Source organism: Syngnathus floridae, chromosome 2, assembly GCF_059516105.1.
Source record: "Syngnathus floridae isolate MCC-2025c chromosome 2, RoL_Sflo_1.0, whole genome shotgun sequence".
NCBI classification, from domain to species: Eukaryota; Metazoa; Chordata; class Actinopteri; order Syngnathiformes; family Syngnathidae; genus Syngnathus; species Syngnathus floridae.
In genome coordinates this window covers 15,546,461-15,570,103 of record NC_142414.1, presented here as the reverse complement: position 1 = coordinate 15,570,103, position 23,643 = coordinate 15,546,461, and the positions used below count along the sequence as shown (strand labels likewise).

The 23,643-nt window shown below is 39.3% G+C and overlaps 1 protein-coding gene across 8 annotated transcripts in view; it reads right to left on the bottom strand.

Moving 5' to 3' along the window:
• The window catches only part of LOC148402137 (diacylglycerol kinase zeta-like), a 50,822-nt gene that overhangs the window by 21,988 nt on the left and 5,191 nt on the right, over positions 1-23,643 (bottom strand). The window contains exons 1-23 of one of the 8 annotated variants that reach the window (XM_088363030.1): positions 19,626-20,368; positions 19,312-19,514; positions 10,052-10,151; positions 9,719-9,814; positions 9,256-9,333; positions 8,486-8,542; positions 8,268-8,336; positions 8,126-8,197; positions 7,921-8,037; positions 7,794-7,853; positions 7,294-7,365; positions 6,469-6,576; positions 6,294-6,376; positions 6,166-6,226; positions 5,876-5,989; positions 5,288-5,425; positions 4,547-4,625; positions 3,829-3,884; positions 2,335-2,397; positions 2,171-2,244; positions 1,094-1,205; positions 895-981; positions 53-165 (exon numbers count right to left, since the gene is read on the bottom strand). In XM_088363030.1, the coding sequence (XP_088219156.1) occupies positions 53-165; positions 895-981; positions 1,094-1,205; positions 2,171-2,244; positions 2,335-2,397; positions 3,829-3,884; positions 4,547-4,625; positions 5,288-5,425; positions 5,876-5,989; positions 6,166-6,226; positions 6,294-6,376; positions 6,469-6,576; positions 7,294-7,365; positions 7,794-7,853; positions 7,921-8,037; positions 8,126-8,197; positions 8,268-8,336; positions 8,486-8,542; positions 9,256-9,333; positions 9,719-9,814; positions 10,052-10,151; positions 19,312-19,514; positions 19,626-19,679 (2,066 nt within the window). In that variant the 5' untranslated portion in view covers positions 19,680-20,368. Of the gene's footprint in view, positions 1-52; positions 166-894; positions 982-1,093; positions 1,206-2,170; positions 2,245-2,334; positions 2,398-3,828; positions 3,885-4,546; positions 4,626-5,287; positions 5,426-5,875; positions 5,990-6,165; positions 6,227-6,293; positions 6,377-6,468; positions 6,577-7,293; positions 7,366-7,793; positions 7,854-7,920; positions 8,038-8,125; positions 8,198-8,267; positions 8,337-8,485; positions 8,543-9,255; positions 9,334-9,718; positions 9,815-10,051; positions 10,152-11,189; positions 12,341-17,257; positions 17,409-19,311; positions 20,369-23,643 lie in introns of those variants that run through there. The other 7 variants (XM_088362988.1, XM_088362982.1, XM_088362996.1 and 4 more) reach the window with 7 other exon arrangements.

The following is a 23,643-nucleotide window of genomic DNA, read 5'->3' as shown; positions in this document are numbered from 1 at the left end:
TTTTTGTGAATAGTTCAGGAATAAAATTTAAAATACAGAGTGCGTGACTCACTCATTGAGGTGGGGCAACGATGTGCGCCGTTTGGTTTTCTGGAACATGTTGGCCTGGTTTCTGAGGCTGATGTTGATGATGGAGGGAGCGAGTCTACATGGTTCCCCATCCACCTGAATATGAATAATCCAAATGAGACTATAAAAGATGCTCAAAAACGATATCTGAATGACCAATAGTGTAAGGTCACCTGGAAGAGTAAAAAAAAATAATAATTCAATGATGATTAAATACTTTCCCCAATGAAAAAGCTATGAAATTAATGAGAAATACAGTCGAGACATTGTTAATGAGAAATACAGTCATGCCATTGTTAATGTGCTTTTTTTTCCTGGCGAGAGCAACAATTTGAGAAATGAAGCTTCAAGCCGTTTGTCACTCCCAGTTGAGATTTGGGGTCTAAATAAAGGAATTACACGTTGGGTATTTAAAACAACAACATAGCTTTTGCCTTACAGACTTAGGACAATCCATTTAACACACTGCTAACCAATAATCAAACACCATAGATGGGATAACTCATTACCATATTTAAAGCTGTTGTGTTGTAATAACAAAAAACAGCATTAGTATTGATTTCAGTGTGGAAAGACTTGAGATAAAAGTGTTTTGAATTCCAAGTGTGAACTATCCTCTTATTTCAAGCCAGCAATGGTGTTGTATACATGCACACTCAAAATTATCACTGACTAAATAATATCTCTCCTGCATTATTGGGTGAATTCATTGGTTAAACATAGAAAAAGGTGTAGGCAAGATTTACCAATGTTCTAAATAGTGTCCGTCTGTCCATCCATGCATGTCTGAGCGAGTTCGTGTTTATCTACATATTTGGAGGGTACCTGGACAGGGAGCGCCTTTGTGGTGGTGAGGGTTACTTCACGACACTGATTCAACCGCTCGCCATGACCACCGACCTGAAGAGTAGCCTTCACATAAAAAGCACAAGGGCACTGTTAAAACGTTCCTGTTGATTTGGATATCAATGACCGAAATAGGTGTGTCTAGATTGAATAATTTCACAACCCATTATTTTCATACCAATGATGTCATGGTGAATCCAATGACCTCAATGTACCCATCGTCATGGCGCTGAGGTTCAAAGTCGTGATGATCACTTGGAGTTCCCCAAGGTGTGGTACCAGCACAGTACCTAAAAATAGACACAAAAGGGCACACATACGTGCACATTACACGCAGGCATAATAACCATGATCATCTGACTTGGATATACTTGAGGGAGACATGTAATGAAAAACACAATTGCCTGGTATTGAAGTGCATGACCACGCTTCGAGAGTAAAATTACACTCATTTTGTGCCAGAAATTACATATGGCTGTCAGCAAGCTGTTCAGCTTTTGGTTGGAATGTAATGCCACAGCGGCGCACTGGTTAACACGTCCGCCTCACAGTTCAGAGGGTGCGGGTTCGATTCAACCTCCCTATGTGGAGTTTGCATGTTCTTCCCGTGCCTGTGTGGGTTTTCTCCGGGCACTTCGGTTTCCTCCCGCATCCCAAAAACATGCACGGTAGGCTGATTGAGCACTCCAAATTGCGGATGGTTGTTCGTCTTTGTGTGCCCTGCGATTGGCTGGCAACTGGTTCAGGGTGTTCCCCGTATATGACTGCTGGGATAGGCTCCAGCATGCCCACGACCCCCGTGGGGACAAGCAGTACAGAAAATGGATGGATGTATTGTCACAACTGGTCTAACTTGACAATACTGCTCCTAACCAGAGTATGTCCACCCACGAATTGACTGGATGATGAGTCATTGTTTTCAAGCAATGCCCCGAACGATTGGCAACCCTTTCATGTCAAAGTCAACCATTAAGCAGGTTGATTTCAAAAGGGGTGTAAGCAAGGGGGACATCTCACAAAGACACATAAGAACTATTTGTGAAAGATGTGCAATCTACCTGACATATACAACACGTGAACATTTATTTCCGAAGCATTTAACTTGAGAACCGTAAGCAGGGTTGTTAATGCGATACATCTTTATTTATATAGCGCCTTCTCAACAGCTGTAGCTTTAAGCCATTAAGGCAGGAGTTGCAGACCCAGTCGTCATTATATTCTGTCAAAACTCAGCGTGGTAGCTATTGCGACAAACCTGGGAATGTTGAGAAAGACCAGACATTGAAGCTTCAAATCTTGAACCTTTGATGTTAAATCGGTCCCATCACACTGCAGACAAATGCACAGAAACATACACACACACAAATGAGTGCTAGAGCGTTCACACAAGAAGCACCAACTTGCCTGGCAGCTACTCACCACAACTCGGATGTGTTTCGAAAAGTCTTTGGAGCTTCCCATAAGGAAATCCGAGAATGCTGTCTGTATGGGAGTCACAAACATACATCTATAAATGTTCATTCTGCAATGCTTTAGGCGCCACACTCAGATGGTACAAAAATAATTCATCAGCATTTACAAGCGAAGTATCAGACAAAGCATCAGCACACTGACACAAGATGTGCTCATTAGCCTTTTTGGAATTTATTTTAAGGTCGTTTTCAATACTGGCAAGCTGTTTTTACTCTCGCTAATCCTTAAACTAAACACAAAAAAAAAATCTACTATATATTGTTGCCTTATAGGTCACATAGCATCCCTCCCCAAGATGTGTCGCAACAATCACTACACCCTTATCTGTGGCTCACTCTTGACAAATTCACCTATTTGCATTTTTTTGTGCTCCTTCTGTAAAGCACTGTGATGCCACAAGATGGCACTAAAGCTGTGAAAGTAAATTCAAGTCCACTACTGTCAAGAGTAAAGAACAGAAAAATATCAAGACAATGGACACACATGCCTTAAAGTGACTTGCTTGGGAAAATACTTGCCATCTGGGCAAGCAACTTGAATACAAAACAAAAAACATAATAGGTTTCTTGTTTTATTAACGCAACTTGCTTGTTCGTCAGCAAAGTCGCCTCAGTTTGACTATATTTCGTTCACATCACAGTTCACAGAGTAAATGATGCGAGACTTGATGGTTTTCCCCACACTCGTCGAGATTTTTGGTTGAAAATATTGAACATTTAAAATTTAACATTGTCGGTCCAACCCATTTATTGGGACAAATACACTTCTAACACGTCTTATCATTTTATAATCTTATAGGCCAACCACAGTCAGGTGTTTTGCATCCTTGGTAGAGAAGGGGCAAAATCAGGACAAACAATTGAGTCTGAATGTTTTTATAGATGAACTCAGTCTTATAGTCCACTGATAGTAGACCACTGAAGCAGATGGTCGGGGTCACCAAGGGAACAGAGATGCTCCACTCTTCATTAAGCCTGTGTACCATTCAAAAGATTTGACCCTGTTTTTCTTTTCTTTTCTTAGCTAAAATGAATATGTGGTTGCCATGGCAATGACAGATATCCAGTATATCAAGCAAGTTGATTTGAAGACATTATTAGCAAACAGGATCCTCTTATTATTTACTGTGTGAGCTTTTAATGTTTATTGCTATCATGTGATATTTTTTTACAGCACCTCAGGAGCGTACACAACAATTTTGATGAATCTGATACAATGACAAGAAAAGCATTATTTTTCTTAAGGCTATGAGATACAGTATTGTTACAATCAAATGTACTTGAATCAAGTTAGAAAAAATAGCAAAGATTATTCTGTGAGAAAATGCACAAAACCACATTTAGAGTAGTGACGGGTTAGAAGATTCTTCATTTAAAATGACGATTATAAAAAAAAAAAAAAAAAAAGTGTTCGACAAATTGACTTATTGCATACACTCACCCCAGCATAGAACATCTTATTCCTGAAACGGCTGTTAAACTTCTCTGGGTTGGCTTCTAAAACAATGACATACATTCATATTAGAAATAATCATAGAAAAACAAAGAAGATTACCTAAACACATTTTTGAAAAATAAATCAAACATATTTCTTGGAGGACTTTAAGCCCGATGCAAATAGAAGGATGAATGGAGGGCCTCAAATGGAACAACTGCAGCAGCTAGGGGGCGTGCTTTAGGTGCTGCAGGCTCATAAACGCCATCACACCATCAGTACCGTTTGCGTTCTCTAAATTTCCATTGTACATGAATCAAAATATCAAACATTTATGGACAAGTCAGTCCTAAATGACAGCACGTTTGTGAAATACCAAGGGGAGCTGGTAACTGAGAAAAAAAAAAAAATCATGGGAAGACCATGCAAACTTCATCAAAAGGAAAGAAGTCTAAATTCTGAAGTTCAGAACTGAGACTAACATGCTAATCACTGGGTTATCGTGCTGCCTCATTAAAAGCCAGTATGTCAAGTTATTTACTGACCCACGTATCACCATTCCTTTTACACACTGCAGTGGAAACACAGTTTTGCATCAGACAAGGACATTGCTCGTGTCTAATGTTCACATGATAATGGTGATGCACACAACTCTCATTCAATCAGGTTCAGAGTTCTTTTAAGTCAAGAAAAAAAAAGATTTGTTTTCCATTTGGCAACATACCTCTTGACTCATGGAACTCTAAGGTCACATGTGCGTCAAAGCCAAGGCTAAAGTAATTGTTGAACACGTCCAGGGGAAGCTGAGGGAACGGAAACAGAGCAGAACATATTACCACTACTTTATTATAACTTTGTTTGGTGATAAAATATGTACCTTAGCCCAACACTTTTTTTTTTCCATCTAATATTTATTTTGTAAATAAAAGTTATTAAATAGGTTTTATACATATAATGCGCACAGACTGACATGTGTATGAATTTCAAGCGCGCTGTAATCTCTGCAGTTCAAGATCTCTATGCGCCAGAAAGATTCAATGTTCTGGTCTTGTTGTCAGTTTCGGAACCAAAACCAAAGCGAGGATTTGGTGCCAGTCTCTTTCAGTTACTGGTGGTCGTAGTGAACGTTTAGAGAAAACAAACAAGCAACGGTATATTACAAAAAGAGCACCAAAGACACACATGGTTGTGCCGGCTTAATGAGATAAATAATTGAGCATGCATATGAACCAAACGGATAGAGTCAAACTGAAGCGTTGAAACAGAAGCTGTTAGATGACGAGTCTGTATGTGTGCATGAGAATGTCGATTTGCACAGTGACTAACAGAGGAGGGAATGAATCAGCGCGACTGACATTTACATACGCGTTTGTATATATACTGTACGTCATCAGCGGAAATAAAATATTGGGTTTCTTTCTATAATGCTGCTAAAAGTTAAGGTTCACAATATTTTACAGCCAACCTTATCACTTTGCTGTTCATCCACTTCAGCCCCCGCACTGTGGTTGGCTTCAACGTGTAGATTCCACCTATCAAGTTGGACCACACTTCCATCCTCAACATGAGACAGGATCTTGGACAGGGGTTCATCTGTATAGCCCTGGATGCACAAAATATTTTAAAAAATCAAACCCATATAAACAACAGAGGTGGGCACTTTACCAAATTTTCCCGGTCCTGTGTCGGACACCTGGGGACCCTTTCCTCCTCACCACTCTGTCCTTATTCATATTTAGTTTTCACAAAATCAGCCGTCTGTCAAAGGCTGTAAATAGCTTCTTTTTTTTTTTTCACAAAGAGTTACTGAAATTGGGTTTTTGTTTTTTGGCATATCATGAAAAAACTTCTAAAATGTATTAAGAAGCTTCAAGACGGAGCGGTTGCTCTACCTGTGTGCCTCACAGGCACAGCTGAAGAAGCAAGAATGAGCAGAAAAAATTACATCTGAAAACTTCTCTAGCAACCACACTTTTCTTCCCTGCACCAACTCTGTACTTCTCCATAAATACAGCGTTTTAATACTATTGCCACGTTTGCTACTTGGACTCACCCCTCCCCAATTGAGAGTCCGAGCAAGGTCATTTCCTGTCCCAAGTGGTAACACAGCAACAGGAGGTTGAGGATTCAACCCAAGTTCATCAAGGCAAGACAGGATCCACCCCACCTTTTGCGCACACGCACGCAAACACACAAACACAAACACACACACGTACATGCAAAAGAAACATATTAGAACACACTCTCAGTAAAATGGATTACAGTGCTACACGATTGGAGCTACACATAGAATGAAGACACAGTACAATTTATTTAATTTGTGCATTTCCTTTAGGTACTCACAGTTCCATCGCCTCCACAGGCGAGAATCCTCAGGTTGTGAACTTTGCGATATAACTCCAATCTAGATGTTAGTGGTTAATTAATGATCAATCATAAGAGAGTATTTGAATGCTTCTGTGAATAGTTACCCCTCTTTGGGTCCTCCCTGGCTCAGGTCAAAAACCTGCCTTGGGTTCAGATACCACATGAAGGACTGAAGGATTTTTGTGCCCTGTCAGATGTGTAAAAAAAATAAACACCCCGCCCAAAAAAATAAATAAATATCAGAGTCAAAGACCAAGACAGGATCTATTTTAACAATACCTGATTTCCTCCACTTTTAGGGTTAACAAACACCACCAGCGGTTTCATCAACGGGGAAGGAATAGGCCGGATGATGAAGGGCTTCCACTGCCGTACATCCAGTGAGTACTAAGTACACAAAACAACGTAGCTAAAAATAACAATTCCCTCCAAAACTGGATGCAAATATTGGGGAGGAATAATCACTCAGTCTAATGCAATGACACAAAAAATTGAAGTAAAATAATGTGAATTAACAAAACAGGGCCAGAGAAAACTCCAAATACTAATGAAAATATAAATCAGATAAACTTAGGGAATATAGGACAACGTGCCTCCAGGAAGTGTGACTCTGGGAATTACTCCCAGAATTTTGCTATGCATGACTGGATTCAGTCCCTATCCATGGGAATGACTTATTGACGAATAATTTATTATAATAATTTATCTCTTCCTTTTCAGACCAGCAGCAGTACACACTGATTCAAAATTAGATACTTCATATCTTAGAGATTTCATTTACTGTACTTTTGTAGTAAAAAAAAAAAAAACAGCTCGATTTATTCACTCAGCCAATTGCCAGGTAATCATTTTTGTCATTTTGTAACCAAAAAGGATCAAAATGTTCAACCACGTGATTAAATACTTTTTTGTCACAACAAATTATGGCTCATGTAATACCAGCTCAGACACATGACACAAATGGAGTTCCTGGGGCTTGTAAGTAGAACAACACGTTGTCCCACGTGGATTCATAGAGCAAAGTCTTGTGAAGGGAACCATCAATGTAAATCAGCAAGTCTTTAAATATGGAATCATCAAGGATCATAAATGGTGCTAATATACCTCAGCTCCTTTTTTACTGCTTTTTCTCTTGAATGATGTCCTTTTTTTCTTTTTACTGGACTTCATTGATGCCTGTTTGAAAACAGAACATAAGTTAAGGATGCTGTGCAAAATTTTTAACAGGTGAATATCTACTATACACACTGCCCGCCACCTCATGTAAACTGGGATAAATTCCAACTCACCCAGAGACTCTAATGACATGTGGCGTGGAAAATGAATAATTGTAATAGGATGAAGCCCTACAGTAACTAATGGTAAATAACAAAACCAAACTGTATATTTTTGAGAAAAAAAAAGTTATTTTTGTGTCAAATATGACTATGATATTTTCAGTGGAGTAATTAGATCATTATTAGTATTTTTTTTAGGAATGTTAGACAAAAAAATCCACAAGAAAATGTCATTATTAAGTTGAGATAAAAATATAAATTAAAAAAACCCATCTATGGGTGAGGTTGGTGTTATCAATGTTATTAAGGTCATACATTGTTACTCACTCCTGACTGATGATCATGTTTTAAGTGTTCTCCTGCTTGAGTGTGGCAACACTGCTGACACTGAAATGAATTCCTTTATTTTTAAATTGAGATCAAAAACTATAAACAAACCTTCGACAATTATTACCTGGCAACGTCGGACTCGAACAATCCACGAGGGCGGAACTATGAGGGCAGCGTGAGCTCCTATTGGACAAACCTCCTCAATTTGGTGTAACATGAAACAGGACACCTTGTTGTGAAACTAAAGCGGGGAAAGTACATTTCCTCATTATGAAACCATTTCTTTGAACTGTGAGATTGTTATTTAATACCATTAAAGACATGCTCACCGCCTGTTTGCACCAAGAGCAGCTAATGGCAACAATTTCTTTACTGTGGAAAGCAAACTTCTGCTGGAAGCCCTGAAGATCAAAATAGTTATTAGGTCTTAACAATGAAGTATTTAAGAAAAACTAAATCACCACCAGCTACCTTGCCACATTGTTTGCATTTTCCCTCTTGTCTTCTTCGATGCACCCAGTGATGACGTACAATGTTGGGCTGGAACGCAAAATGATCGGGGTTCATTTTCAAAAAATAAACATTTGGAACAAAATGAATCTTTAACTTATGCATACTGGCAAAAGGACTGTTAGCTAGCAGTTTGTCTTTTATCTCTGATCACCACTTAGCACATTCCCACAACTCACCTCTCGAATGTTTTTGAGACTAGAGTCCCTGAAAGATGGCTTGCATCTGAAATTAATCTAGAAAAGAGTACAGGAAGAGTTCAGGTGTGAACAGCCATGTAATGTAACATAGGGAATCATTTAGATAAACAGTCACAGCACGGAAGTGTGAGTGCGAGTGCGGATGGTTGTTTGTCTCTGTGTGCCCTGCGATTGGCTGGCAACCGGTTCAGGGTGTCCCCTGCCTACTGCCGGATGACTGCTCCTAAAATCTTGTAATATAATCAATAATTATACATGATGACATTTGTATTTTGTAGCCTAGCTCCGGTTGCCCTTTTAAAAGGCTAATAGTTGAAACTTTCACAATAAGTGTGATGCGCTGCCCGCGTAAAACATAATGCTACTCAGAGCTCCTCATCTTTCTAGAATTCTATAAATTGCCACAAACGGCCATCTAAAAAGGAATTCATATCAAGAAAGTACACATTTTTCGAAGTGATACAACTCAACCACAGTCACTCTACCAAGAATTTTGCCCATGAACGTACATGTGAGCATGCAAGTACGCTCACATATAATTCGTATTCATATCAAGGAAGTCCACATTTTTCTTAAATGACACAACTCGACCACAGTCCCTATCACAGTATCAACAATTTTGCCCATGTGCGTACGTGTGAACTTGCAAGTACGTTCACACATACACAGGCAGGATATGTAGGCAAGATTAAAAATTTCAAAATGCCTAAAACCTAAGACCATCCCCGGACATAAATAAGCAAACTTACCTTCTCCAGTTGTTCAATACAGATCGTGTGAGCAACTATCTTGCAGGCAGCACACTTTCTCCGGGTGACTGACTTTTGCTGTGAAGAATAAGAACATAAAAATGTTGTACTTTTTGATTTTTATTCACGCCCTCTTTACGCTATTGTTTGTTTATGGGGGTTGCTAGCTTCAATTGCCTCTTTAGTGGGTAAAACAGGGCTTAAGTCTGGGTCTTTACTTGGCCAGTCTAATACCTTCAACTTCTTAGTTTTGCCAATGTGATCATAATCTTGCGACCTGATGAAGTCAGTTTGGAAAAAATGTTTCTGTAGATATTCGGGTTCTTTTTGCTGCCACCGATGTCTTACATTAGGGTGACTGTGTTTAAATGCAGGCAGTAACACCTTTCGAACCAGAATATAGGCCTTGTAAACACTCAAAAAACAAATACTATATAACGAAATTCTAACATGCAATACTAACCAGTGTTCTGGCAATACAGTGTTGTTCTCCAACATAACAGTAGTCCCCAGACACATTCGTCTCAAACCAGATATGATCCCCACACTGAGCAGACTCCTAGTCAGAAAAAAAAAACATTCATTAATACAGAAAAAGAGGGGGGCAATATTTACCGACCGCTTAGTCACTACCTTTTTAAAAAAAAAAAAAAAAAAGAGCATTTTCTGAAGGTCGATAAATCATTAGAAGCCTGTAACTAAGTCTTGAATGGACATGTTCAAGATTTGGAATACAACTTCAGCCTGCAGGAATTCAGATCACTGATGCTGGTCCTTACTGTATACTTGTACTTACAGTCCAGTCAACAGTGCTGCTGATGATTGCTTCCGGTTCTGTTTGCCTGAAAGATGAAGTACTTGGCTGACAGGGTAGGCTGGATTTTGCTATTGCTTTTCTGGGAAGAAAAATAAAAACAGAGGAGGGAAGTCAAACCTGATGCCATACTATTCTACTTGGCAATAAAAAAATCATGCATAAAATTGGACACTGCATATTTTTTTAGTAGAAGGAAGTAGTGTGAAGCACAAGTACCAGAGTTTACGTTTACCTTGGTGTTTTAATGACCTTCCTACAATAGTCATTTTGACTTGGTAAAGCAATAAACAGTAGATCAACCCTAGTTAACAGACTTGCACAAAAATACAAAAGCAACTTCAATGCAACTTTATAGAGGGCTCGCGTGAGGACCAAGAAATAAGTCATTACATTTTGCTGAGAATATTGATAAAGGAATTTATTTTCACCATTTGTGTCTATATGACCTAAATGGAACATCCACCCACCAGAATGATTCACCTTAATCATTAACCATGATGAAGCCAACAAAACCACTTGACAAATGATTCAACCTCAGTGGTCTAAACTCTCGTCACCTACGGGCATCACCATATTCTGCTTTTTTCCTCCTAATGGCTCTTGCAATCGTCACTTTTGATAATAAGACAGCCTTCACGATGCTCCTGAAGTGATTATGATTTTGCTTTTGAACACCAGGATGGATGCAACGTCATAATGCCCAAAATCTTTAGATTACATTCCCAAAACGTGTTGCTTAAAGTTTGCGACAGGAAACCCAAGGCATTGAATCAGTTGCAACTTTACTGTTCTGCTCGGATGAGAACCTATAAGCCTTCTAAGACAACCAGACTAGTCCAGTTGTGATTCACTGCCGAGAATTAAATGACCTGGATGAATGAGAATATTCACAGGCAAATTAATTGAAATTAATTATGTATGTTTCTCGGTCTATTCTGTGAGCTTGCGTGGGAGGGCGTATTAAGAAAAGCGTGCGCACAAAACAATCACCTCAATGTTCTCAAATGAGAACCAAGCCCCCGCAATCTTACATGCGCCACGTCCGGCCTATTCAAATTCTAGGCAAGAAGCTGAATGTATCACTGAATGAGTGTTTGTGAAAGAGTTTATTACATACGATAGGAAGTTCTCCCATGTTTCCAGATATGGATCATAGTATGTCAACCCCTCTGATCTACTGATAGGTGAAGAGCAGCTTTCAAGGAGTTCACTAGGCAGTGCCTCAGGATCTGACTTCAGATCGGTTGAATCCGTTTGCTTCAGAGTGAGGCTGCTGGCGGAAGTCTGAAAGATTGTATTTTGAGGGTGAGGACCTTTACTCGATCTTCGTAGATAATAGCGACCATAAAGCCCGTAAATCAATTCGCTGTTGTGATAGACAGACTCAGCTGGGAGGAGATGGGAGGAGTTCCGTCTTAGACAGCGAGGAGGTCGGAGGAAAGGTCGAGGTTTAATGCGTTTCTTCATCGCGGCTTGGGTTGCGTGCACTTGAGATTTGGGCCAGTCATCTTTTCTGCTAACTGTTTGGTCCCCCACTTGCTGGCCGACGGCTTGCTCCCCATCGGACCCAGCACAGGAACAAAGTGAGACGGAGGATTTTTCTTTCACACTGCTGCCCATCTGGACAACACTCGCAAGCAACATGGAGGAACCAAGCAAATGAGGTTCAATGGATTTTTCTTTCGAGGGGTGACAGTATCGCACCGCCATTCTTCGGTGCCCGCCAGAGAAGGCAGCGGAAGAGCGGCGAGCAGTACGTTTGTATTGAGATGGTCTCCATTCTCTCGTAATTGGCGTATTAGGTCTCTCGAGTCCGGTTTCTTCATCTGATTGGCTTGAGCTGGTACAAGTCGCATCTTTAATGGACTGTCGCCTCTGTCCACTGGCCACCAAAACGCCAACACTGGGACGCCTCTGATAAGGAAGCAGTGGCAAACCGCTAGAGGAGCGCCTGCTTTCTAGTAGCGCTACGGAGGGGAGGCCGATACTTGAACGCCTCCGTGCTTTGCTGACCAGGACAGCAGGTCCGGGTTGACAGACAGTCGAAGGAAACTTCTGTCTCTTGTGCCATCGATGGAAATGACGCTGGAAGAAGAAATCCATGCTGTTTGGAACACAAGAGGCACTCAATCATGGTAGTGTCTTGTCTCGAGTCATCTTTGAGAGAGCTTTAAGTTCAAAGGTCAAATATCAGCGCAGATGGCACGACAGGATCCAAAGAAGGAAGACGATCATCCACTGGTCCACCTCCCGGGAAAACAGGCTGCTCTGCAAATTAAACAGCTCGGTAAATTTACGTAGACAATGACTTCAAACGGGCTCTTTGTCTACAAATATTAGTCATAAGCTGCAGCTTATGCATTGAATTAACCACTGAATACTAAATTTTCCTTTTGAATTCAATCTCTTAAATGTACTAATTGCACAAGCAGCCATTTAAAAAAAAGAATAGAATCAACGGGACTATGATGCAGTGCTGTGTTGTTCAAAGTATGTTCCTTCCTTATGCAGCTTTTAAGGACATGAGCAGTGTCATGACAACATAAGAGCGTGTGTCTTTTGTGCAACTGGAAACACAGTAATCAAGTACTACTTTACATTCAGCAACAGCCTGCGTTTAAAAAAAATCATGTACCGGTGAACATTAATTACCTCCATAAAAGAGTTTATGTTTTTATCATCGTTTGTTTGCTAGCTAAACTAAAAGCTAATAACTTCAGCAACATTTACAGTTTGAATTTGTAATTCATAGTTTGATTGTGACTGTAGTCAAAAAATTACCGTATTTTTCGGAGTATAAGTCGCGTTTTTTTCCCATAGTTTGGGTGGCGGGGCAACTTATACTCAGGAGCGACTTATATGTGAAATTATTCACAAATTTTCAAAATTCAAAAATCCGCGATGTACTGAAAGCGCGATAAACGAACCTGCAATGTAGCGAGGGATTACTCGCTAATTTGAACTGCAACTGACGACGTCAGTGGTGCGGCGCACACGTGGCGTTGTTTACATAAAGGACGAAGAATTCGATCGATGGATTTAATGATTTGGAGTGACACAGATGGTTTGATATAGGTGTTATTTATGTCATAGTTATTTGGATATTACGTCAGGCCGGTTCTCTCCTTGTTTGTGTTTATGTCACGTTAGCATACCGTATCGTTTAGCCTGTTGTTGCTAGTTCATGTCTGTTCTTGGTGTTGGATTTTGTCAAATAAATTTCCCCCAAAATATACGTTTTTTCCTTCTTGTGCATTTTATGGCTGATCCGACTTGTTCTCCGGAGTGACTTTTTGTCCGAAAAATACGGTATTTTCATGATCTAAAATGGTCAACACTTAAGTTAATGGTGTGGTCATGAGTACAAACAAGTACACTCCTCACAAGATGTTTGGGCTTGTAGCAACTAAAAAAAATGATGCTTTAATCTTTAAAGATGATTTGAGGTTCTCACAACTTTTGAATGAACCTGTCAAAGTGTTCAGTGCGTCTGCTTTTTACATAACAAGGAAATGATTGGCAACATTTCACAACAGGTGTTTAATCCATGAAGGGACCGATAAATTTCCTGGTTCAAATAGAATTGGTATTTAAACAGTCCTCTTTATCATGTTGACATTTTGACAACATGACAACGAGATGATGCCCAACAACTACAATCAAAAGTACCTTGCCTTGGAACGGCTTCAAACTAGATGTTCTCCAAGTAAAGTGGCCACTGAGCTTAGAGTGTTGCAGTGAAAGTCCCAAAAAGTCATTGAAGTAGACGTCCTTGGAAATGTATTGGTCAATCTAAGGATTGAACGGCAGTTGTAAATTTTAGGGGGTACAGTAGATACATTTAATAGTTTACTTACAAGATGATAAGTAAACAATCTCAGTCTCAGTTCATAAAATGGTATTGTTTACCGGGGAAGACTCGTGTTTTGTTCCAGATAATTAAAATCTAAATGCCAGTTTAAACAGTACAAATGAGATCCATTTTTATTTAAGCAGAAAATGTCTGGAGTTATATACAACAGGCACGTTTATTACTTATTTTGAGTTCATAATTTTTATTGATTTATTTATTTATATGTGGTGTTTATTTTCACGACAATATTATTTTTGGTTTAATTATAGTTAAAAAGAAGATAATGCCTGAGAATGATTTAAATTAAGGGGAAGAAATCAAATGGCCTTGGGATCCCCCGGGATGAGCTGGATGAAGTGGCTGGGGAGAGGGAGGTCTGGGAGTCCCTCCTAAAGCTGCTGCCCCCGCGACCCGACCCCGGATAAGCGGAAGAAGATGGATGGAAATCAAATGGTTTTCATACAATAATCAGCTGTCTTACTTTTGGAGAATTACCAACCCGTAACGATAAGTACCCCCTTATGGTATGATGAGAGGATCCTGCTGGGGGTACTCAAGATAAAAAAAATTTTTAGAAAACTTTTGGGGAAAAAAAGTTTGTGAACCACTGTGAAATGCAAGTTGTACATGTGTTGTGGACATGCTCCTGCTCCATCAGCAAGGAATCTTAGCCTTTGTAGTACAGGCAGTCCTTGTATGTCCGGCATCTGCACCGTAGCAAGTCTAACTGGAATACATTGATCTCTCCCCAGCATTTTTGTCTGGCTCAAAAGTAGATGTAAACAATCATGGTGGAGCTTGCAGGGGTGTCAGAAAAGCACACCTCTGAGGCGAGGTGGAAAGACACTGCTTGTGTGTTTTATTGGCGGTAGAAAGTAACAAGCAGAAATGACGTCAATATGTGTCATGACGCCCGTGTGTGTCACCATTTCAATTGGGGTATATAATTGGGGGTAGTAACTGTCCGTTCGGACAAGTAAACGTGTTATTCCGAACGTTTCAGAAACCGGAAATTTGACCTTAACCCGAATATTGACTACATGTAAACCTAGTCAATGGTTTATGTGTTAGTAATGTCAATAGAATACCAAACAAGGAGCTGTGGGCGCAACACATCATTTATAAACACTGGAAGGTCACCAACAATTTTTTTGTGTCAATCTCAAATATTGATATTAGCAGACAATCAGCCTCGTTCATCTTCTGATCCCTGTACATTCTCATTTGAGTCTGGTGAGTGCATCTTGTGTGTGTGAGGGTGCGTGTGTTTTGCTATTATGCAACATCTGCTTCCGGAGAGTTATAATCCCCGACCATGGTGGGAGACGAAAGAGGGAGAAGCCAGATGCGACTACTCACGTTGTCCACCTGAGTTTGTATATCAACACGTTGGAGTTGAAACAACACTATGATATTGCATATGTCAATGTTATTTTAAGATTGGTCCTGGAGGTTTTTTTTTTTGTTTGTTTTGTTAATGACTGATAGTCAATGAGCACGTTTCTTAAGCTTCCACTAAAGAGAAGCAGCCGCATAATACTGGAGATGGTGGTGAACTTGGTTCTATAATACTGGCCATCCTGGAATTTGATGGCCAGTGAGTAGAGCAGACTGCAGTAGGCTCATAGTATTTAGCTGGCGGAATGTAAGTAGAATCCATGTACCCGAACATAATGTTCATCTCACTAATGGAAACCAGGAAAGACGCTTTCATCCACTGGAAGTGGAAATTTCCTCAGCATCACCTTATATGAGCTAAAGTAGTGAGATGGGTATTTTAAACACATTATTCTTGCATTCACATTCAAAGTAAGAGAAAAGGAATGCGCATTTCAGAACGCTTTCCTTACATGAGCGTTGTAGTGACTTGGCGTCATGTGAACTTTGGTGTTGCAAAATGTGAACCTAGCTGTTAAATGGTTATGGGGGGGGAAAAAAAGGCCTGGTTAAATTCCACCTACATGAGCTACTTGAAAGTTCAGAACATTTGTTTCCGTTTACTCAAAAAGGTAATATTTTTCCCGTCTGGATCATCGTTGACCTTTTTCATCAAATTCTTCAATGATACAAAGCTGGCGTACGAACAGTGGAGTCTGAAGTATTGCTCCTGCCTTCAATTTTTTTTCCCCCTTCATTTTTTGCATTGGCCAGATGGGTGTTATCCCCCATATAGTATAAGGTAAGCAAGTCAAGTTGAAATTTTCTTTATGCGCACCCACAAGTCCAAACATGTTATTCTGATTAGCACTATTGCTGTATGTTTTTCCTGTCACTTGCTGTCGACAGAAAATAACGTCACAGTGCCTAAGGGCTTAGGTAACAACCGTCACGGCTCATTCGTTTTCTGTGTTTGCTCATTTGCAACATATCTGTCCAATGATCAACAACTAACAGCAGCAGGACTGCTGTACATCACGGAAAGAGTTGAAGCGGGACAAGAACTTAAACTACTTTCCAGAGCTGCTGTCGGGTTAAATATTTACATGAAAAATAGTGACGCATGATGCAAATACACTGAAGGGTGTTCCATAACAACCAACAATGCACTAGTGAGAGGGGAGGAGATATTTTTAACAATGGTTTAATTGGTCAAAAACGTGTGTTCAAGGCTAACCTTAGTGCCTAAAGTGCAATTGTTGCTCTGCGCATTACAAGTGTCTTCATGCACAAAAAATGGAACGGTCCTTGCCCTGCCGAGACATGCAACCTGAATTGGAGCATATCTTCTCAGAGATAATTAACACTTGAAGTATGTTTATATGTCTTGATGATCAACACTGAAGCGCACAGTACAGTAGTATGGACTAAAGAAGTGTGTTTGCCAAACTTCAGCTAACACTCAACTCAAGTATGACATCCAAGACTTCCCAATATGAGTTTTGAAATACTGATGCTGCAAACTAGTGTTCAAATATGGCTGCTGGCATTTAACTTTTGCTAAATGTTATATTCTTATCCCATAATCCACCACACCTCTTGGGTTCCCTCGATCTACATTTTCTGAGGTCTTGAACCACAGCTTGTTGTAACCCCTTTTAACCTCTGATTTAGTCTGAAAAATAAATACCTCAGTGTCAAGTGCAATACCCTTAAATTAAATGTTTGCACTCACTCATCATACTAGTGTGATGCACAACTGATGACTTTAGATATTATTGACTCAACACGATGTGACTTGTAAAAATAGAAAATGAGTAACAGGAAGACCACACAGCACTGCATCTGCCCAATATCACTTAACCGCACCAAGCTAATGTTGCAACAATTATATCATTTTGTCCTGCTTAGTTTTCTTTCCAAACTAAAGTAGATAGAATAAATAAGATACGAACCTGCAAAGGCTGAAGTAAACTATCCAACCATGCTTCCTCTCCTATTTGCTCTCACTAAGGCTTCCTGTATAGTGTGACAGGGAACCAGAAGCTCAGCAAACGAGAGAGAAAGAGAGTGAGCGAGAGAGAGAGAAGGTGTGGCCAAGAGACAAAGAGCACAAGAGCCTTGACAAAAATAAACCAGCATTTAATTCCTCGATGCGCTGAGGGCAACAACACTTTCCTAATACACTCGAAATGCACGAGTAAATGTCCTAAAAAGGAACGGTAGTGCAACGTGCCACAATAAAGTGTCAAAAAATACTTAACCATGTGAAAGAAATTACATTCAACTGGAAATTCCCGTAATGAGAAAGATGAATTGCAATTGTTATACGCAGTAATTATCAGAGTGACTCTGTGGCAGCAGCCAAGGGAATGCAACTTTTATTCAAACATGGAGGAGTGTCCCGTCCATGTCTGTAGCCTGGAAGTGATTTGAGATTTCTCAAGACATGGTTCAAAATAATATTATAAGATGTGCTTGAAAACGGTTGCCACAATGAAGAGCAATTCTCTGACACGTCAGTCCCACCACGAATCATAGCGCAACTGCTGCTAAAGAAAGGTTGAGTAGCACATCCATGAAACCCTTTGCCAAGTTGAACAAACACGCATTGTACTTATTTGGCTCATCTTAAGGATAAACTCAATGAACTAAACTGTATGAAAAAAAAAAACACAAAAATCAATGAAAAGATCCAAAAAAGCCCAGACACAATTTGAAGTTGTATGAAATGAGATGTATGAAAAAAATTCAAATATAAATAAGCCCTGACCATCCATAATTATGGTAACTTACACAAAGTACAGTCCATATAGTACGTACATATCAAGTATTCAAATTATTATGATGAGGACCAATTACTGTAGGGTAGTGATGGGGAAAATGAAGCATCAAATTTGCTTCATGAATCAGTGGTATATTTTTCACTCCTCGAGATGGCAGTATTGAGCTGAAAGCACACAGACTTGCCAATTTTTAAAACTCTTTATTTAAACTAACTGTGCACTCTTGAGTAGTCAAAAAATACAACTGGTTTAGAAGCAAATTTGAAGCTTCATTCTCCCATCACTACAATAATTGTTCTCTGAAGCAAGTCGATTTGCAGTTTTTTTGTTGAGAGATTTTTTTCCCTCATATCGCCCAACACTATTTGAACCCCAAAACCCACAACTGTGGTGGAAGTGCCGACAACTCAACGACAGTGCCACCTTGATTGGGAAAACTCAAAGTATTGATCCTCATCACAAAGCTCCTATTGGCATGACAACAATGAGAAAGGGAATCATGTCCCTTTATGACTGGGTGTGAAATTAAATGCTAATGAAATGCTTGTCCATTTGATGGTGGAGTCGTATACAATGAACCGGTTGCCAGTCATATAAAGCAGATGAAGTCATGGCTAGTTCAATTAGTCATTTTTTTCCCCAGTATTTTTTGCCTGATGGCACGCCTACAGATTTTTCTTATGGACAGTAGGTGCCTTGTTTGTCCAAAGTTTAAACATTTACAGGACTGGTGATTACTTTTTTCCATTACCCTATTTAACATAGTTCTCCTTAGTTGTACAGTTCAGGAGTCAACTTTAGTTTTAGTTTTAATATGCACAGATGAGTAAAATAATTTCTTTTACCTCCAAAAATGCATTAGATGTTTATGCACAATCCCAATGCCTGTAAATTCATATATTTAATTTACTCTCTTTACAATTACTGTGATCAACTAAAATACACATCTTAAGACGACAGGGTAAGCAAAGTACACATTTGGTTGCTCTCAAATGTTTTGCAAAAAATACACTTGTACTGTTTTGCATTCAAACAGAGAGGCAAACGTTATTGTTATTTCTATTATGCTTTGGTTTTCTAGGCCAGATACACCCGACATCAAATGAGTTTGTCACCGCTTCCAGCAAATAAATGTTTAGAACGCTGTTGAATAGAACAGTGAACCAATGTCGCCACCTTCCGTCATCACACGATATTACACTTGCAGCCTGTCTGGCTCTTACCTTCTTTTGAAGAGTTTTAGTCCAGTGAATGATTTGGAGCAGCCAAAAAGCATCTCCTTCTCTTCCTCCATACAGTTTGGAGGGAGGCTGGGGGAGGAATGGGGAATAGGGGAGCAGGTACGTTGTGAAGAAATAGATGAGCTGGAACTAAGTCCCCCATCTCGATCGTCTTTAAATGAATCATCTTCATCGCCTGCTTTTTCCTTGCAAAAACAATCGTGGAGGTTCATCTGTGCACCTAACACCTGGTCGGTGTTGTTGCCATCCATGACAGATAATTTTCGATAGTCCTGGGCTCAAAGGTCTCGGCCTACCTCATTTTGACAGGTGACGCTATCAAAGCTTGAAGAATGATCTTGTTCAAGCATCCTGACCCAAAATCATTGAAGAACACTCTGGGGGGGCTCTAAATGTCTCCAGTGTCACACGATATACGTATAAAATGTTTGATAGCGATGATTACTTCAAGGTATAATACACAACTTGCAAACAAATCTGCAGCGTAAACACCAGCACCAACCATTCACCAAACCCGACGGTACATATATTACAACGTTTAAGGGACTCTTTAAAGACTTCAAATATGGCTACCCTACAAAGGCTACAAAGTCAATAATCCATAAGCCAAAGGTCTTTTAAACAAGGCACACAAGGTGGGTTGGGTGTATGGAGAGAGATTAGTGTTGACTTAATCCTTGCTTGCATTCCTCTCCAACTCAGTAGTTTTTGCAGCGACTCACTCTCGTGTCACGTCACATCTCACTTCTCAGTCCTTGAGTTTTTCTCAGAGGCTTCTTCCTCCTCCATTTCTCTTCTAGAACTTCACACTTAGCTCCTTCCGTCTTTCTCCTCATTTTGGCTGTCGATTTAATCAGTACAGTCCATTACCGTAAACGCTGACACGCACGAGTGCGCATAATACGATTGCCAAGCTCACGCAGGACAAGCGACCGGCACGCACGCGAGCACACTCACGGCAAACGCGTACACAAGCGCGCAGTGATTCTCTCATCCCCACCCGGCTCAAAACACGGAAGTGGCTAATGACAACAGTCCTCCAGATCAGGGCCTCACTGTTAGCTGCCCTGTGACATGCCTGAACAATAAACTTCCACACGCCTCTTAAAAAAAGTATTGCACGTACATAAAAAGAATACAAAAAAAGAAAGTATGGAGCCCTTAGACTTGAAATGGATAAAGATATAATATGCTATGTAGTTGTTTATTCTTTGCCTGTCATGTTACAAGTAAAATACTCCAAATGAAAATGTTACCTGCACTAAAAAAAATACAGTGAAAGTGAAAAAGTAAAATATTACCATAAGGTGTATTGTATTGTATTGTATTGTATTGTATTGTATTGTATTGTATTGTATTGTATTGTATTGTATTGTATTGTATTGTATTGTATTGTATTGTATTGTATTGTATTGTATTGTATTGTATTGTAGTGTAGTGTTGTGCCGTGCATTGCATGGCATTGTATTCTATTCTATTCTATTCTATTCTATTCTATTCTATTCTATTCTATTCTATTCTATTCTATTCTATTCTATTCTAGTCTATTCTATTCTATTCTAGTCTATTCTATTGTAGTCTACCCTCTTCTATTGTAACATGCACCAGTGGTGACACATAACAAAGTACAAATAAAACATTTATTATTTATACTTAGGTAGACTATTTAGAAATCTGAACTTTGACAGTTTATTTTTATTTTCTGTTGATGACAAGTGCCAAATGTAAAAATGGATAAATAACAGACAAATCATTTCAACTCTAACCAGTCAACTTTAATCATTATTTAAGGACGTGGTTTCAATTTCAAGACACCAATCAGTGTTGCGTCCAGGTAGCACCCTATTTTAACAACATAAGAGTGTTATGTTACATCCTTTTATCAGTGGTGGATTTGCAGTGTACACATTGGTGCATGTACACGCACGTACACACCTGCTCACTTTCTCTTTCAACCATCGCCCACTTTGCATTTCCATGACAAATAAAATGCCACTCAGAAGCCTGACACAATTTTCCAAGAGATCCTTTCACCACCCACCGCTGACCCATTTTCTCGGTTTCTCTCCAGCAAAGGACTCTAACTGTAAACTCGTCATCATTAACCCTGAACGTGATCCGGTAGCATTTTGTTTGTCTTATTGTCGCAATATTTATAGCGCTACTCTAAAACAGTAAACACAGTCATATTATTTCTTTTGGATTTTAATCACATTAGTTTATTCCTTACACTGTCTAAAACTGTTTTGTTAGAAAAAATAAATACAAATAAAACAAAATATTTGTTTTTAATTCAATTATTCAGCTCTCTCTATCTGTCCGTCCGCCCCAATATAGGAAATGACTAATTGTATAGGAATTTCTCAACGTCTTTCGTCACGAAATACCTGATTTTAAGATGTGCGTAACACTTGTGTGACACAGATTTTTGGTGGTGGTGTGCCTTGAGATTTAGTGAAATGAAAAGATGTGCCGTGGTCATTTTTGGTGGTGGTGTGCCTTGAGCTTTTTTCAAATGAAAAGATGTGCCGTGGATAAAAAAAGTGTATATAATAAAGTATAAATAATTATAATTTACAGACTCAGATGAGAAGGTGAGACATCCCCGGAACTGGGGTTCAATGGTTACCACGATGCCACTTACTATGACTGATAAAAACTTAAACTGTGTGGAAACACAATTTGAGGTTCAGGTAAAGGAAGGATGGATTTATCGTTTCTTTGTACTCTTCAAATTTCAGGTGATTTCACATAAAGCAAACAAATGCATGTGTTGATCACGGAGCTTGCCCAACCGGTTGTTATTTCAAATGCCAACACAGCAGCAAGCTCCCCAAGCTGTGCAAAACATTTAGAAATGCTACTGGGGCGGAAGATCGTTTAGAAAAAGGAACACAACACGTATGATTGCATATACATGGTGACTGATCCACATTCTATCGTTGGCCACAATGAAATGTGAGATTCTACTTAAGGTAAACCATTTGCAACTAAAAAAAAAAAAAAAAAAAAAACAATCATTCTGCAGTTAGAAACAGCAGCAATGATTTTGGACACATTTATTTTCCAATACGTATGCGTCCGTTTCAATTCATTCTGTATTAATCCAGGAAGTTTGAAGATGAATTAAAGAAATTAAAAAAATAAACGATGAATTTGTCTCGAGGCAGACGAGGAGGCCATGAGTTGCCACGATTTTTTTTTCTCGGTTTTGTTGTTCTCCATCCTTCTGGTACATGCTGTGGTGCTACGTTATACAACTTTCTGGCTCGAGGCGAGGAGTGCATTGTTCCTCCCCTCCCACTCCCTCAGCTGCTTGACATATCAACGCTTGTCAATATTAATCACGAGTTTGATCACGCCTGAGGGAGCAACAGAAGCCTCTGAGCTTGAATGCGGCTCATCAAAGTTTTAACATTTAAAGAGCTTCAATAAGTAATCAACTCGTACAAATTATAAATGAGGTGAGCTGCCAACAGTACTTTTGTTTTAGGCGTAGTAATGCAATTAATAACTGTTAAAAATGTCATTACTGTTAATCATGTTTTATATCATTCACAATTAATTTATAAAGCAACTCTCCATTGTGTGTGAGATAAATACTTTGTGGCCATTGTGCAAAATCATTTTTACAAATCACATTGGTACAATTAATATCATGCATATATACAAATGTCTATACACACTGTTGTATAATTATTATTTATATTTTTTAGTTACTTTTATTTGTTATTGTTATTTATTTTACAGGTGTATTCATCTTTAATACACTTGCACTGATTTCAGTCGATTGTGATATTGATCACGCTCTTTTGGCTTGTCATCTGATGTCTTGTTTCTATGAAGCAGTACAGTTCATTTTAGTTTGGTACACAGCGTTTGGTGCAAAATAAAGAAGTTTACAAGTGAACTTATGACTTTGGCATAATTACTATGACGTCAGACGCAGTCCTATTTATTTTGGTCTTGATTGGCAATGAAGAAGTAGGAATGATAAGAGAGGAACCACGGAGAAGGTAATTAAACTGATTGGCTGAGTGTTAGTACGCTGTTTGTTGTAATCATTTTGAAGTCAGGGCAAAGCTTCCATTTGGTTGTTCAAGAGTTATAGATCACAAAATGTGTTATTTATGCATCCACCCAATTTCTGTACCACTTGTGCACATTATCCCAGCTGAGTTTAAGACCGGGTACCAGTGGCGGCTGTCGGTCATTGATGGAAGGCAAGCTCAAGTTTTTCCGCCCTACATAATGAATGAGTTCATTTATTTACAGCTCATACGTAAATTCTACCCTTCATTCTTTTTCAAGAAA